The sequence below is a fragment of the Berghia stephanieae genome, chromosome 9 (assembly GCF_034508935.2).
Source record: "Berghia stephanieae isolate SIO BIC M18660-M18661 chromosome 9, UCSD_Bste_1.3, whole genome shotgun sequence".
Taxonomy (NCBI): Eukaryota; Metazoa; Mollusca; class Gastropoda; order Nudibranchia; family Aeolidiidae; genus Berghia; species Berghia stephanieae.
In genome coordinates this window covers 29073353-29086947 of record NC_088368.1, presented here as the reverse complement: position 1 = coordinate 29086947, position 13595 = coordinate 29073353, and the positions used below count along the sequence as shown (strand labels likewise).

The window sequence follows — 13595 nt, the reverse complement described above, 5'->3', positions numbered from 1 at the left end:
GTAAGGAGAGGGTTAAGCAGTACCCATGCCATCCTCTCTTTCTTCCTTCTTGGCTTTTCCCCCCATTAAAACAGATGGTAGACGATTCTATAGTCTGATAGAAGATGTGTGTATGAGGAAGCGAAGTGATTATTTGATTTTGGTAGCGGAATCGTCAATCGACAGGAATCAGTGTATCAACAACCAGAGACAATGGTTTTTCTAAGCAAGTACTGCAACTGTCTAATGAAGAGGAAGATGAATTTGGTTTGCTGATAGAGTCACACCATTAATTGTTTGCTGTCAGTTTTCCTTGAAAGACTTTTCTTGATTCCACTAACATGCTTCAAGTTTTCATGATACACACAGCAGCAAACATTTTGATCCATCTCCGATATGAGCTAAATATGTACTAGGCACCTAGTAGCAAGTTTTGATTTGCCTATTTTGAAATTTGAACCAAATCCCCATTGTCCTACTTTTTCTTAGGTGTTGTAATTGTAATTCTTGAATTGTTTGAATATCCCATTTTTTACCCCTAAATGTGTTGCAAGCGCTGTACAACCCATAAGCACATTTTAACTGGCACAGTCACTCGAGCTTATTTTATTAATAGCTACGATTTGAGAAATAGATGAATGGGTTTTTAAAAAGAAAATAAATAAATAAATAAATAAAAATAATAATGATAATGATAATAATAATAATGATAATAATAATAATAATAATAATAATAATAATAATAATAATAATAATAATAATAATAATAATAATAATAATAATAATGATAATAATAATAATAATAATAATAATAATAATAATAATAATAATAATAATAATAATAATAATAATAATAATAATAATAATAATAATAATAATAATAATAATAATAATAATAATAATATAATAATAATAATAATATAATAATAATAATAATAATAATATAATAAATAATAATAATAAAAGTAAAAATAATAATGATAATAATTATAATAATTACTTTTTCATCTGTGCTTTAATTGTAATTCTAGAATATTTTTTTTTACTATCCTTTGTTTTTCCTTTTTACTGGCGCATTGACCTAAATATGTTGCCAGCCGTAAAACCCTTTAAAACACGTTGATTGGCTGTCATCAGATCTCTTTTTATTAGTAACTACCACTTGATAAATAGATGGATGGATGGGCGATAAAAATAATAATCATATTATGATGATTAGGATGATGATGATGATAATAATAATAATAATAATAATAATAATAATAATAATAATAATAAAAATAATAATAATAATAATAATAATAATAATAATAATAATAATAATAATAATAATAATAATAATAATAAAATAATAATAATAATAATAATAATAATAATATAATAATAATAATAATAATAATAATAATAATAATATAATAATAATAATAATAATAATAATAATAATAATAATAATAATAATAATAATAATAATAATAATAATAATAATAATAATAATAATAATAATAATAATAATAATAATAATAATAATAATAATATATAGTAATGATGATGATGATGATGATGATGATGATGATGATGATGATGATGATGATGATGATGATGATGATGATGATGATGATGATGATGATGGATAATAATAATAATAATAATAATAATGATGATGATGATGATGATGATGATGATGATGATGATGATGATGATGATGATGATGATGATGATGATGATGATGATAATAATAATAATGATAATAATTATCGTGACGCTCGCACATAAAATACGCTGCAGAGGATTATCTAGATAAAGTGCATATTAACTCTATTAACAAATGTCTAAACTGCGGAATTTTACGCCTGTCGACTGGCAATTTCAGTAAGCATTGTACCAGCTGTATCGGCTATATTTTATAACATGCTCTAATTCACCTAGCCCTGTTGAAGCTACAAGATTAAGTAGACATCACTCCGCATGCAAATCCAGCATGTTGTTGTTTTTTTTAATCTTGTATATCGTTTGAAGTCTTATTTGATGCCAAAGTTATGTCAGACTTGTTTTGAAGTTCAGCAGATAGTGCAACAGCGAATTTCATTATTGAAAACATGATAAAGAGGAAAAATATCCGTTAAATTGATATAATGATTAAATGTATTTATTTATTAAGTACACACACTTTTGAGTTTGGAACCCCGTCATATTTCTTTACACTTTTAATTCATTTTGACGTTGAACTCAGAACAGAAAGTGTTACGGATTGTTTATAGAGGGGCTGAAGATAACCGCTTTGTCAAAAGACAGCAGACAAATGCGATCCGTAACATAAATAGACGGACCCACAGACAAAAGGCTCATAATATAAGCCAAGATTGAGAGAAGAAGAGAAATAGAGAAAGACAGAATTCCTTGAATCTCAGTGTTCATGGGACCCACCACACCACTGCCGATCTCGAATCCGAGGTAGGACAATGTTCCATTTCCAAGGCACAGTTTATCGATATTTCACGAAGCATCATCAAGTTTGTTTTTTTTTTTCAAACACACCCGGAGATGGACGAGATGGCTGTTCCAATCAGAGGAGAAGACAATGATGTAATCTACCTCGTCAGAACTCTTTGAGGTTGAAAAGAACTTTATGAACGAGTCTAGAGAAAGTTGCTGGTGCATTTTTCATGCCGAATGGGAGGATGTTAAACTCATAGAGAGCATCTGGTGTTATGAATGCTGACCGTTGTTTTGCTTTCTCAGATAATGTCATCTGATAAAAAGCCCTATTTGAGGTCAAACTTGAAGACGAAACAAATCGATGAGATCATCGATTCTGGGAATGGGAGCGATCTATATTCACGGTTTCGTCCAACCAAGTCAATCACATGATTTGTTGCTGTGAAACGATTGGACATTTCTGAATGTATCTAAACACGCTGCTTTGTTCATGAAAGTTGTAAAATACCCATGAGTCATGCTGAGCAAAATGACCAATTGTAACGTTGGATATTTCTCAAACTGTGAACACTTGTCACTATGTGGGTCATTTTGAGCACACTTTGCAATGTGACCAATGACCTCGAGCACATGGAAATGTAATATAGATCGTTCCCATTGGAAAAGAGTCAGGAACGGTAATAGCGTTGATCTTCTTATATGATATAATGATTAAATGTATTTATTCAGTACACACACTTTTGAGTTTAGTACCTTGTATGTCACCCTTTCAAATTTCTTCACACTTTTTATTCTTTTAGACATTGAACTCAGAACAAATGGTCATCGAGTTGATCCCACATCTCTACCAAAATGATCAACAAATAATCCGAGATAGATTGATAGACAATGAATAAATAGACAGAGACAATAAATGTGACCCCTCGTCTCAAACTGTATTATCTCGGGATGGACCAGATGCTAAAAAGTCAAATTATAGTTAAACTGGTCAAAAATATGAAACGTTGGTATTTAGCACAGTAAAATATGATATTCCTTTTCCTCTATAAAGCATATAAACTCAACTTAAGCATGATATTTCTGGCTACAAATTCCATTTTCAGCATCTTAATCATCCTGACTTAATACTGTTTTGAGACGAGTGGTCACAAATATGGTTGAGGGGAGTTAGCTGGAATCACGTAGAGTGCTCGACAGTTTCTTGGAGCGAATTATTTATTTATTCTCACCTCGTTGTGTTACATAATCCGACAACATTGGTGTTTCATCCTGTTGAAATCTACAAGGAGGTTATTTAAAAGTCCTACAGAACGAGGTGAGAATAAAAGAAACAGACGGATGGATGGGTAGGATGGAATGGATGGATTGATGAGTGGATGAATGAATGGATAAGATGGAATGGAATGGAATGGATGGATGGAACGAAATGGATGGATGGATGGGAAGGAATGGGATGATGGAATGGATGGATGAATGGATGAATGGAAGGAATGGGATGATGAAATGGAATGGATGGATGGATGAATGGATGGAATGGAATGGATGGATGGAGGGACGGATAGATAGAAAAAAGACACTCGGAGTGATAATGGTCGTAGTAAGTAGGGGGATATAATTAAGGGATAAATACTTTTAGGCAGTTGGAGAGAGGTAGGGTCGAGAGAGAGAGAGAGAGAGAGAGAGAGAGAGAGAGAGAGAGAGACAGACAGACAGACAGACAGACAGACAGACAGACAGAGAAAGAAGAGAAAACATATACGAAGCTGGGGGAAGGGGTAGCGGGAGATTTAAAAAATTAGAGAAGCGACCCGCTCTGAAAACATACAATATGTCTCTTCATATAACTTGGTTGAATCATGGCTTTCGTTTTATACCTCTGATTATACCCAGGCTACGGTTGAATGGTAACAATGAGATAACGATATTGGGTATTAGAGAATGAGAGATACGGGCGTAAATTGAACCAATGTGAATTTACATTTCGACACAGTAGGCTACACACTACAGACAACCCGTGACTTTTTTCGGCACCATTTCAATAATTGTAAGTTGCCTTATTTCAAATTTGAATTTTTTGTCTCCATAAATACTCACACTTTTAAGTTCACTCACATCTATAATCTTTCAGAAACATTTCATTACTTATTAATGACCATATTATCTTTTTTAAGTAAAGATCATTTGCATTTTTGAATTGTTAATTTAAAAGAATTATATACATAACTCTGGATACAACGTTTTCTAGCAGACCGGAATAGGATACGAAAACGATTTTTAAGAATATGTTTTAAAACGGCAAAATGTAATTGGGAGAGAATCGACAATCCATAAGTGAATTTTTGTTGTGGGCATGCACTAAAGAGTTATAGGTCCATCTTTTTTTTTTAACCGAGAAAACGTTTACTGTGAATGTCTATTTAACGCGAGCTTTTATATAGCACAATATTTACTAAAATGTGCTCAAAGCGCTGTACAAAGGGTCTCTGAACAACAGCAACAAGTAACATGTAGAACGCTTGTTAGGCGATATTACATTTTGTTTCGACAGAGACAACGCTGTCAACGGCCAGGTACTCATTTTACACATGAGTACGGTGATAGAATCTGAGTAAAGAGCCTTTTCCAAGGACTCAACTATATAGACAGCAACGGTTTTATAATATTTTGGTACACTATTTTCTATAGGTTGAACTGAAATCTCCCTGCATTTTTCTGCAAAATTGTCGCTTTTAAACAATTGTATGGCATGTTTGCATGATAAAAGAACTTAACTGTAACAAAAATCTAATTGCTCTCCTTTCTGTGAAAAATATCAGTAACTGCCTAGGCAGAACTAAAATAAATAAATCTCAATCCAGAACAAGAACAGACAGTTACATCATCATCATCATCATCATCATCATCATTGCCTTTTTCACCCTGGGTCAGGGTATTATATATAGGCCACAGACAAACAGTTTCCATCTTTCACAATCCTGAGCTAACTTTTTTTAACTCGATCCATGTCTCATCACTCCTCTGTATATCAGCATCTTTAATTTTTCTGTTGTCCTTCATTAAATTCTGTCATTGCAGAAAAAATTCGGTGGCCCAAGCTAAAAAAAAAAGGATTTGATTTGTCCGTCTGTGTTTCTGTAACCATGAGTTTTACGGAAGGGTTGTTAACACTTCTACAACCCCCAACCTGGAGGACCGGGTGACTCAAAAAGGGGGAGTCACACACCATTAGTCGCCTTTTACGATCGCTGGCTTGGCGTTGGACTATTCTTGCACCTTCTCAAATGAGGGACCCTGGACACCACACGGGGGGTTTGGGGGGGGGGGGGGGGGGGCAGGGAGTTACATGGAAATGGACACATTATCCGTCGGCAGCAGAAGAAACAAGAGTTTGACTCTCTATTCTCTATCTCACAAAAATAGTTCGTTTGCTCTCTCTCTCTCTCTCTCTCTCTCTCTCTCTCTCTCTCTCTCTCTCTTAATGTTTGCACGGCGACATTATATTGTTATGTATTTCTTCTATTATCTAATCTATTTTAATTGTTTAATTTTCTTTATTACCGACTTTAGTCCAGGTTTCATCACCATGTCCATTAAATTAGGCATTTACGATCCTACTACTGTAAAGCTGAAGGAAACAATTGTCCTAGCGAAGGAATGTGGGACAGATCCAAAAGTAATTGAAGCCATGGAAGAATCGTTGAAACTTTGTCAACTACGAGATCAGGCCACACTCGATACGACAACCAAGCAAAGCCCAACTTGTGCGAAGATCGTTGAAGAGACAAACAACCATGATTGGAAAACTGTCTTCGAACAGAAGAAGACGACCTGTAATCTAATGCCTGTCATGATGAGTGGCCATTTAGAAGGTAAGTTGTATCCATAGAAATAGACAGAGTGGAGTCCAAGTAAGATCAAGTCGCTTGAGATGAAATAACTTTTCAACCCGCCCCGTTTTATTTTGTCCCTTGTATAAGCTATCTAATCAAAGTATGTTTTTAAATAGACAATAGACACTAATCGGTCTTAGTCCGGTTATCATTAACTTTTTCTCTTCCACAGTGCCCTGATTCCTCCAGCTCTGTTGCCAACCTCACCCGCCCTCCCCCAACCCCAACCTTAAAAAAAAAGAAATCTAGGCTACAAAATGACACAACCGTGCACACATCATTGATACAAATTAATGCCCTCCATTTTTCACGAACAGGGGAGGCTACTTTATTTTTACCCAACACATATTTTTAATATAAAGTTTGTTTCCCTTGAATACGGATAAGACAAGATAAACCTTGCCTAAAAAATGTTATTCTCTTGTCCCATTGAAGTTATCTTAAGCGGCCTTCATTGTATTGTATCAAAACACATAAAATGATTTTTAAAAACTGCTTTTTGTATGCACAATTAGAAAATCATAAAGGAAGCTGAAACTACCTTCAATTAAAACAAAACAAAACAAAAAGAAAACGCTTTCACTGCGCAAAGTGAGTGTTACGATTTAAACTGAAAAAGAAAAAAAAAAGAGCCTCTATATATACATATATATAAGCCAAAAAACATCCACCTAAAATTAAATATAGACGTGACATGGCGCCTTCAAATCCGCTGGTAAAATTCTTATCTCGACAGAGGCAACGATGTTACAGTCTAAATATTCATTTGATACCTGAGCGTGGTGAGAGACTTAAACTGAAGAGCCGTCTCCGATGACTCAACATTGTGCGCCGAATGGTCCAAAAGTGAATATAATTACCACAACACCACACAGCTGCCCACTTCCCTAAAAATCGCAAAAAAAAAAAAAACCCAACAACAACAAAAAAAAAGAACAAAACTTATAAATAATAAAAACCAATTAATTAAAATGAATTTTCTTATTTAGGCCATTAAAGTTCTTTCTTCTACATTTTAAACAATGAAGTACTGTTTGACGATCATGGTGGTGGTGACGGTGATTGAGGTGGTGGTGATGATGATGATGATGATGATGATGATGATGATGATGATGATGATGATGATGACGCTGATGATGAGGATGATGGTGATGATGATGATGATGATGATGATGATGATGATGATGATGATGATGATGATGATGATGATGATGAGGATGATGGTGATGATGATGATGATTATGATGATGATGGCGATGATGATTATGATGATGATGATGATGATGATGATGATGATGATGATGATGATGATGATGATTATGATGATAAATTCGTTGGAGGCTAAAATAAACATGTGTTTCCACTTCCAGCACTTGCATTTCCTAACACTAACTTTATTTTAAATCCTTTATTTCCTTTAGGTCAGTTCTTGAAATCCTACCTGAGCGCCCAGAAAGCCAAACGCGTCCTTGACATTGGGATGTTTACTGGCTATAGTGCCATGTCCATGGCCGAAATCCTACCTGGTAATGAGAGTTGATGATTTGGGGGGGGGGGGGGGGGTACATGCAAATATTATTTTATCAAAAATTACCCTAATAGGTCGATAGCGAGACAAATAAAGAATGAATAAGATAAAATATTAAAATGAAATTTACTGTCTTCATCCCCGAGGCGATTCTTTTTTTTTCTCTCGGGGTCTATTCCTTTTTCACCGGCACATTTCGTGAACTGAAATTTAATAGAAGGGAAAGAGGGAGGGGGGGGGGGGGAGGCGAATAATGAAATTTAAGAGAAGGGAAAAAGGAGGGGGGGGGGGGCAGAGAGGGGGTGCGAATACGTTTTGGAGAGGGGCGGGGGATGTACAAATATTCTGAAAAAAATTGACAGGGTTGGAAGGGGTGGGGTCTATTTGATATAGTAGAGTACAATGCAAAAAGACGTATGTATAACATCTTGTAATACATATATCTATTCGAAGTGACTATTCTCACCCCCCGATGATAGTCTTCATAATAGTAGTCCACAATTGTTATATGTTTAATCCAAAGGTTGTAATGCAGTAATTTGTTAAGTTTCTTGTCACAAGTTGCACAATTAAAAAAAAAAATCAATCAAATCCAAATCGCAAAAAGCCGGCGACGTTTTTTTCGGTAATCCAATCGGCCGGGGGGGGGGGGGGGGGGTGAGAATAGAGGCAGCCATATCTATTATCGTTGTACATTTGTTTTTATGTCTTCAGAGGATGGAGAGGTTGTGACTCTAGATATCGAGGATTATCTAAAGGGGCTTGTGGAAGATCTCATCAAGGATTCACCTCACCAAAGCAAGATCCGAATTGTTATAGGTAATATCATCATCATCATCATCATCATCATCATCATCATCATCATCATCATCATCATCATCATCATCATCATCATCATCACCACCACCATCATCATCATCATCATCATCATCATCATCAGCATCATCATTATCATCATCATCCTTCTTCTTCTTCTTCTTCTTCTTCTTCTTCTTCTTCTTCTTCTTCTTCTTCTTCTTCTTATTATTATTATTATTATTATTATTATTATTATTATTATTATTATTATTATTATTATTATTATTATTACTATTATTATTATTATCATTATTATTATTATTATTATTATTATTATTATTATTATTATTATTATTATTATTATTATTATTATTATTATTATTATTATTATTATTACTATTATTATTATTATTATTATTATTATTATTATTATTATTATTATTATTATTATTATTATTATTATTATTATCATTATTATTATTAATAGTGATAGTAATAGTAGTAGTAATGGTAGTATTTGTAGAAGTATTAGTATTACTATTAGTAGTAGCATTAGTAATAGTAGTAGTAGTAGTAGGGGGGGGGGGAGGGGGTTAAACATATTTGCGTGTCACGTATCGTTTTTTTTCTACCAGGCAATGCACTTGAAACTATGGCAAATATGAGAGACAATGGGGTAAAGTTTGACGCCGTTTTCATGGACGCTTCAAAGGACGAATATGAAGATTACTTCAGGTTGAGGTCAGGTGCATCACGACGAATTATTTTGTTGTTGTTGAGTTCAATTTTAAGATAGATAGCGTCACCCACGCTTTTTCATTTCATGTGGGGTTTATTTTCTTTTTAGATCCTTACTTGTTTGGGTTTTGTTTTATTTTGTTGTATTTTTTCTTGGTTTTGCTTTCTTTTGCTTTTTTTTTTTTTAATTTTCTGTTTTTGTTTTAGTCTATAGTCTTTTTTGGAAGGGAGGTGGGGGGGGGGGGGGGGCTTTAAAAAATTGTATAGATAGTTCGATGATGACGTCACTCATGTCTTTGTTATTGTTTTTTGCCATCCGCGTTTATGAGTACTTCTCACTAAACTGTATTAACCAGACTATAAACCTTCAAGGTTACACACAGTTTTGTGTGTTGGCCAGTTTTACTTCTGGATGGCAATGTTGTGAACTCCTTGGCCAAGTGCATACTATCTATATTAATAGACTTTCGTCACTGACTCGTTTCCTTAAGAGAAAAAGGTAGATATCTGGACTTTAACACTATAGATAGTTCGAAGATGACGTCACTCAGGTCTTTGTTATAGATAGTTCGAAGATGACGTCACTCAGGTCTTTGTTATTGTTTTTTGCCATCCGCGTTTATGAGTAATGCTCACTGAACTGTATTAACCCGACTATAAACGTGTATGGATACACACAGTTTTGTGTGTTGGTCCGTTATACTTCCGGATGGCAATGTTGTGAGCTTCTTAGAAAGCGCATACTATCTATATGATGTTGAATTGGGTCATTTGCCTGGCAACCAGAAAGTATAAATAGGACGAAATTGACGTCACTCAGCTCTTTATTATTGATTTTTGCCAGCCTTTTTATGAGAAGTTCTCACTCAATTGTATTAATCAGACTATAGATAGAATGCGCTTGGCCAAGGAGTTCACAACATTGCCATCCGGAAGTATAACGGACCAACACACAAACTCTGTGTAACCATGAACTTTTATAGTCTGGTTAATACAGTTTAGTGAGAAAAACTCACAAACGCGGATGGCAAAAACAATAACAAAGGCCTGAGTGACGTCATCTGCATACTATCTATAAACGTTTAAGTTTACACATTGTTTTGTGTGTTGGTACGTTATATCCGGCTGGCAGATATTATACGAGTCTTTTTTGATAAACGGATATCATCAATAAACAAGCTCACATTTCCTGAAATACAAAAATGATCATAGCAATTGGATTCAGTAGTCTGATGTCACGTCACTCGGCAACGCGGACATCTTGGTTCTAAACAAAGAAAATCATTACTTTTTATTCTTCAAGCTGGCTAGAACTTTCCATATGTCTTGTGACCAGAATGTGTAAAAGTCAAAACATGACCAAATTTATGTGTTTTTTATCCCTCTGGATACGCTTTTATGCTCGACGGAGAAATATTTCATACGGGCGTCCGCCATTGTTCCGATAGTTTAGAGCCAGTGTTGCTAAGTTACATGCGTCATTAGGAAGGAAGTGACGTTACGACTATTGAATCCTATTGAAATAATGAAATCGTGAAAATAGATAGATCATATCAATATGCATTCGTAGAGAAGGAACGAAATTGACATCACTCTTCTCTTGGTTATTTTTCTTTTTAGACAGCCATTTTCATGATTAGTTCTCACAAAACTATATCGATCAGACTATAAAAATAAAAAACGTTCTAAGCTTACACATAGTTTTGTGTGTTGGTTCGATATATCCGGTTGACGGATGTTGTGAGTATTTTACCTTAACGCATAACATCGATAGGATTTCAATCTGTTGGACAGATTTGTTTGGATGGCAACCTTGTTGCCCCGGGAGGGACCGTCATCATAGACAATGCCTACTACTTCGGAACACTGTACACGGAACCGGATAGTTCCACCGCTAAGATTGGAGAAATGCTAAGGGGCAGATCGGATTTACATGTGGTAAGTTGAAACAAATTATAAACATTGAGTGAATGCTTTATCTACCAAATTCAGTTCCTTGATTGGTGGACAGAGAGAGAATAATGGGGGTGATCTATATTACCTTTCCATGTGCTCCAGGTCATTGGTCACATTGGGATATGTGATCAAAGTGACCCACATAGTGAAAAGTGTTCACATCTGCTTTTGAAATATCTAACATCACGATTGGTCATTTTATTCAGCTTGATACATGAGTATATTTACAACGTTCATAAACAAAGCAACGAGTTTACATTTGTTAAGAAATACCCAGTCATTGGACAGCAACAAATCATGTGATTGATGACTTGGTTGGTTGAAAACAAGAATATCGATCGCTCTCATTACACACGGGACCAGTATCCCAATGTTGTAGCTTGTTGTTTTAATGATTTGTGTGAGTTTTGTACATTCCTAGAAACCATCGAGCGCCCCCCCCCCCCCCCCCCCCCCGAAAATCATGTTTACACATATTATTCTGTCCTCGTAATAGTGTTCACTGTGTTGGACCGAAGGATAGGACCGTGGCCTTCGAAAAGTTATGGCCTGATACTGACCAAAAAATGACATCAAAATGCCAGTCTTTTGCCACAAAAAAACAAAAACAAATCGTGAGTTGTATTCAATAGTTCAACCAATGAAATAACTTGTTTCCATGAGCTCTGCTAACGACAACTCACTAGGCGGTGCAAAAACCAAATAATGACGTCAAACTGCCAGTCCTTTTGGATTTCAGTATCAGGCTATAACATAACGATAGCTACGATAGGACACGGTTGGACCGTTAACTTACAGCCCCGACAGAAAAAACCACTAAGACCCATCTTTTGACGTCATTTTTAGGTTTGTGGACCGGCTAGTGAGATTTAGCCGTGGTCAAGGAAACAAGTGATCCCATTGGTTAAAATTTTGAATACAACTCACGATTTGTGGCCGACTTATCTTTTGAGGTCATTTGTTGGTTAGTATCAGACCATAAGTTTACGAAGGTCACGATTGGACACGAACAAAGGGATAGAATTTGGGAAGAACGCATTCACACAATACTCGGTAACATCTGAGTACGATCCGAAAACAAAACTGCCTTGCACGCTGAACTACAATTTATACAATAGGAAACAAAAGTATGATGTTAGAAAACTGGTTCCAAATCTCATTGGATGTGTAAAATCACTCTTCTGGAGAACTAAATGTATACCTTGTGTAATTGATCTTTTTCTTTCAGAGTGATGGCATCTTATTTTCTAGTCTAAATATATCCTGATCGTCAATAAAGATAATCTATCCTTGCTCTTTTATGTCCTGTAATTCTAAGAATCTGCCAGTACATCCTACTACTAAAATAGTTATGGCATCCTATGATTCAATATGTAACCTATTCATTGTTTATGCATTGTCCGAAGGACTGGTTACACACTTCCAATGAGTTTGAACCGGAAGAAAAGGTATGACGTCACAACCTTTGCTTCCCAATTATAATGGTAAATACAAAGGAATAGAATCCTCGCCTCAAGCTGGTATTTTACTTGAAAATTAGATATCATAATGTGAATTTGATATTAAAATGTTCAGTAATTACATTTGAGACCAATTAGATATCACAATGTGAATTTAATATCAAAATATTCAGATATTTGTAACCAAATGGTATTAGTACTTCTATTCATCATAATAGGATTCAATAGTCGTAGCGTCACTTCCTTCCTAATGACGCATGGTAACTTAGTAAGACTGGCTCTAAACTATCGGAACAATGGCGGACGCCCTTATGAAATATTTCTCCGACGAGCAGAAAAGTGTATCCAGAGGAGAAAAAACATTATAAATATGATATTGTTTTGACTTTTATACATTCTGATCACAAGACATATGAAAGGTTCTAGCCAGCTTGAAGAATAAAAAGTAATGATTTTCTTTGTTTAGAACCAAGATGGCCGCCGTTGCCGGGCGACGTGACATCAGACTAATGAATCCAATTTGTATCGTTCTCCTTCTGATTGAATGACCCAAAACTAAAAACGAGGGACTGTATTCAAGCGCACCAAAATATTATTTATAATTGCCAATCTATCACACCTTATTTCACACCAATAAATAAATGTGCGAAAATATTCTGCATACAATCGTTGAATAACATGTTTATTTAACTCGTTCCAAGCATTATTCAACGATTACGTATTTACTAAGAAATGAAAGGGTTTTCCAATGAGAGGGGTGGTATAATATAGGTCTTGGCGTTCAGTGTCTTAACTTTGTCTTTGGTGGGT

At 34.9% G+C, this 13595-nt stretch overlaps 1 protein-coding gene across 1 annotated transcript in view; it reads left to right on the top strand.

Moving 5' to 3' along the window:
* Positions 1-4397: 4397 nt before the first annotated feature.
* Positions 4398-13595, top strand: part of LOC144979177 (O-methyltransferase MdmC-like) — a 10511-nt gene continuing 1313 nt past the window's right edge. Inside the window, exons 1-6 of the mRNA XM_078925787.1 lie at positions 4398-4459; positions 5983-6284; positions 7727-7831; positions 8548-8652; positions 9267-9418; positions 11164-11307. Of these exons, the coding sequence (XP_078781913.1) occupies positions 5999-6284; positions 7727-7831; positions 8548-8652; positions 9267-9418; positions 11164-11307 (792 nt within the window). The 5' untranslated portion in view covers positions 4398-4459; positions 5983-5998. The remainder of the gene's footprint in view (positions 4460-5982; positions 6285-7726; positions 7832-8547; positions 8653-9266; positions 9419-11163; positions 11308-13595) is intronic.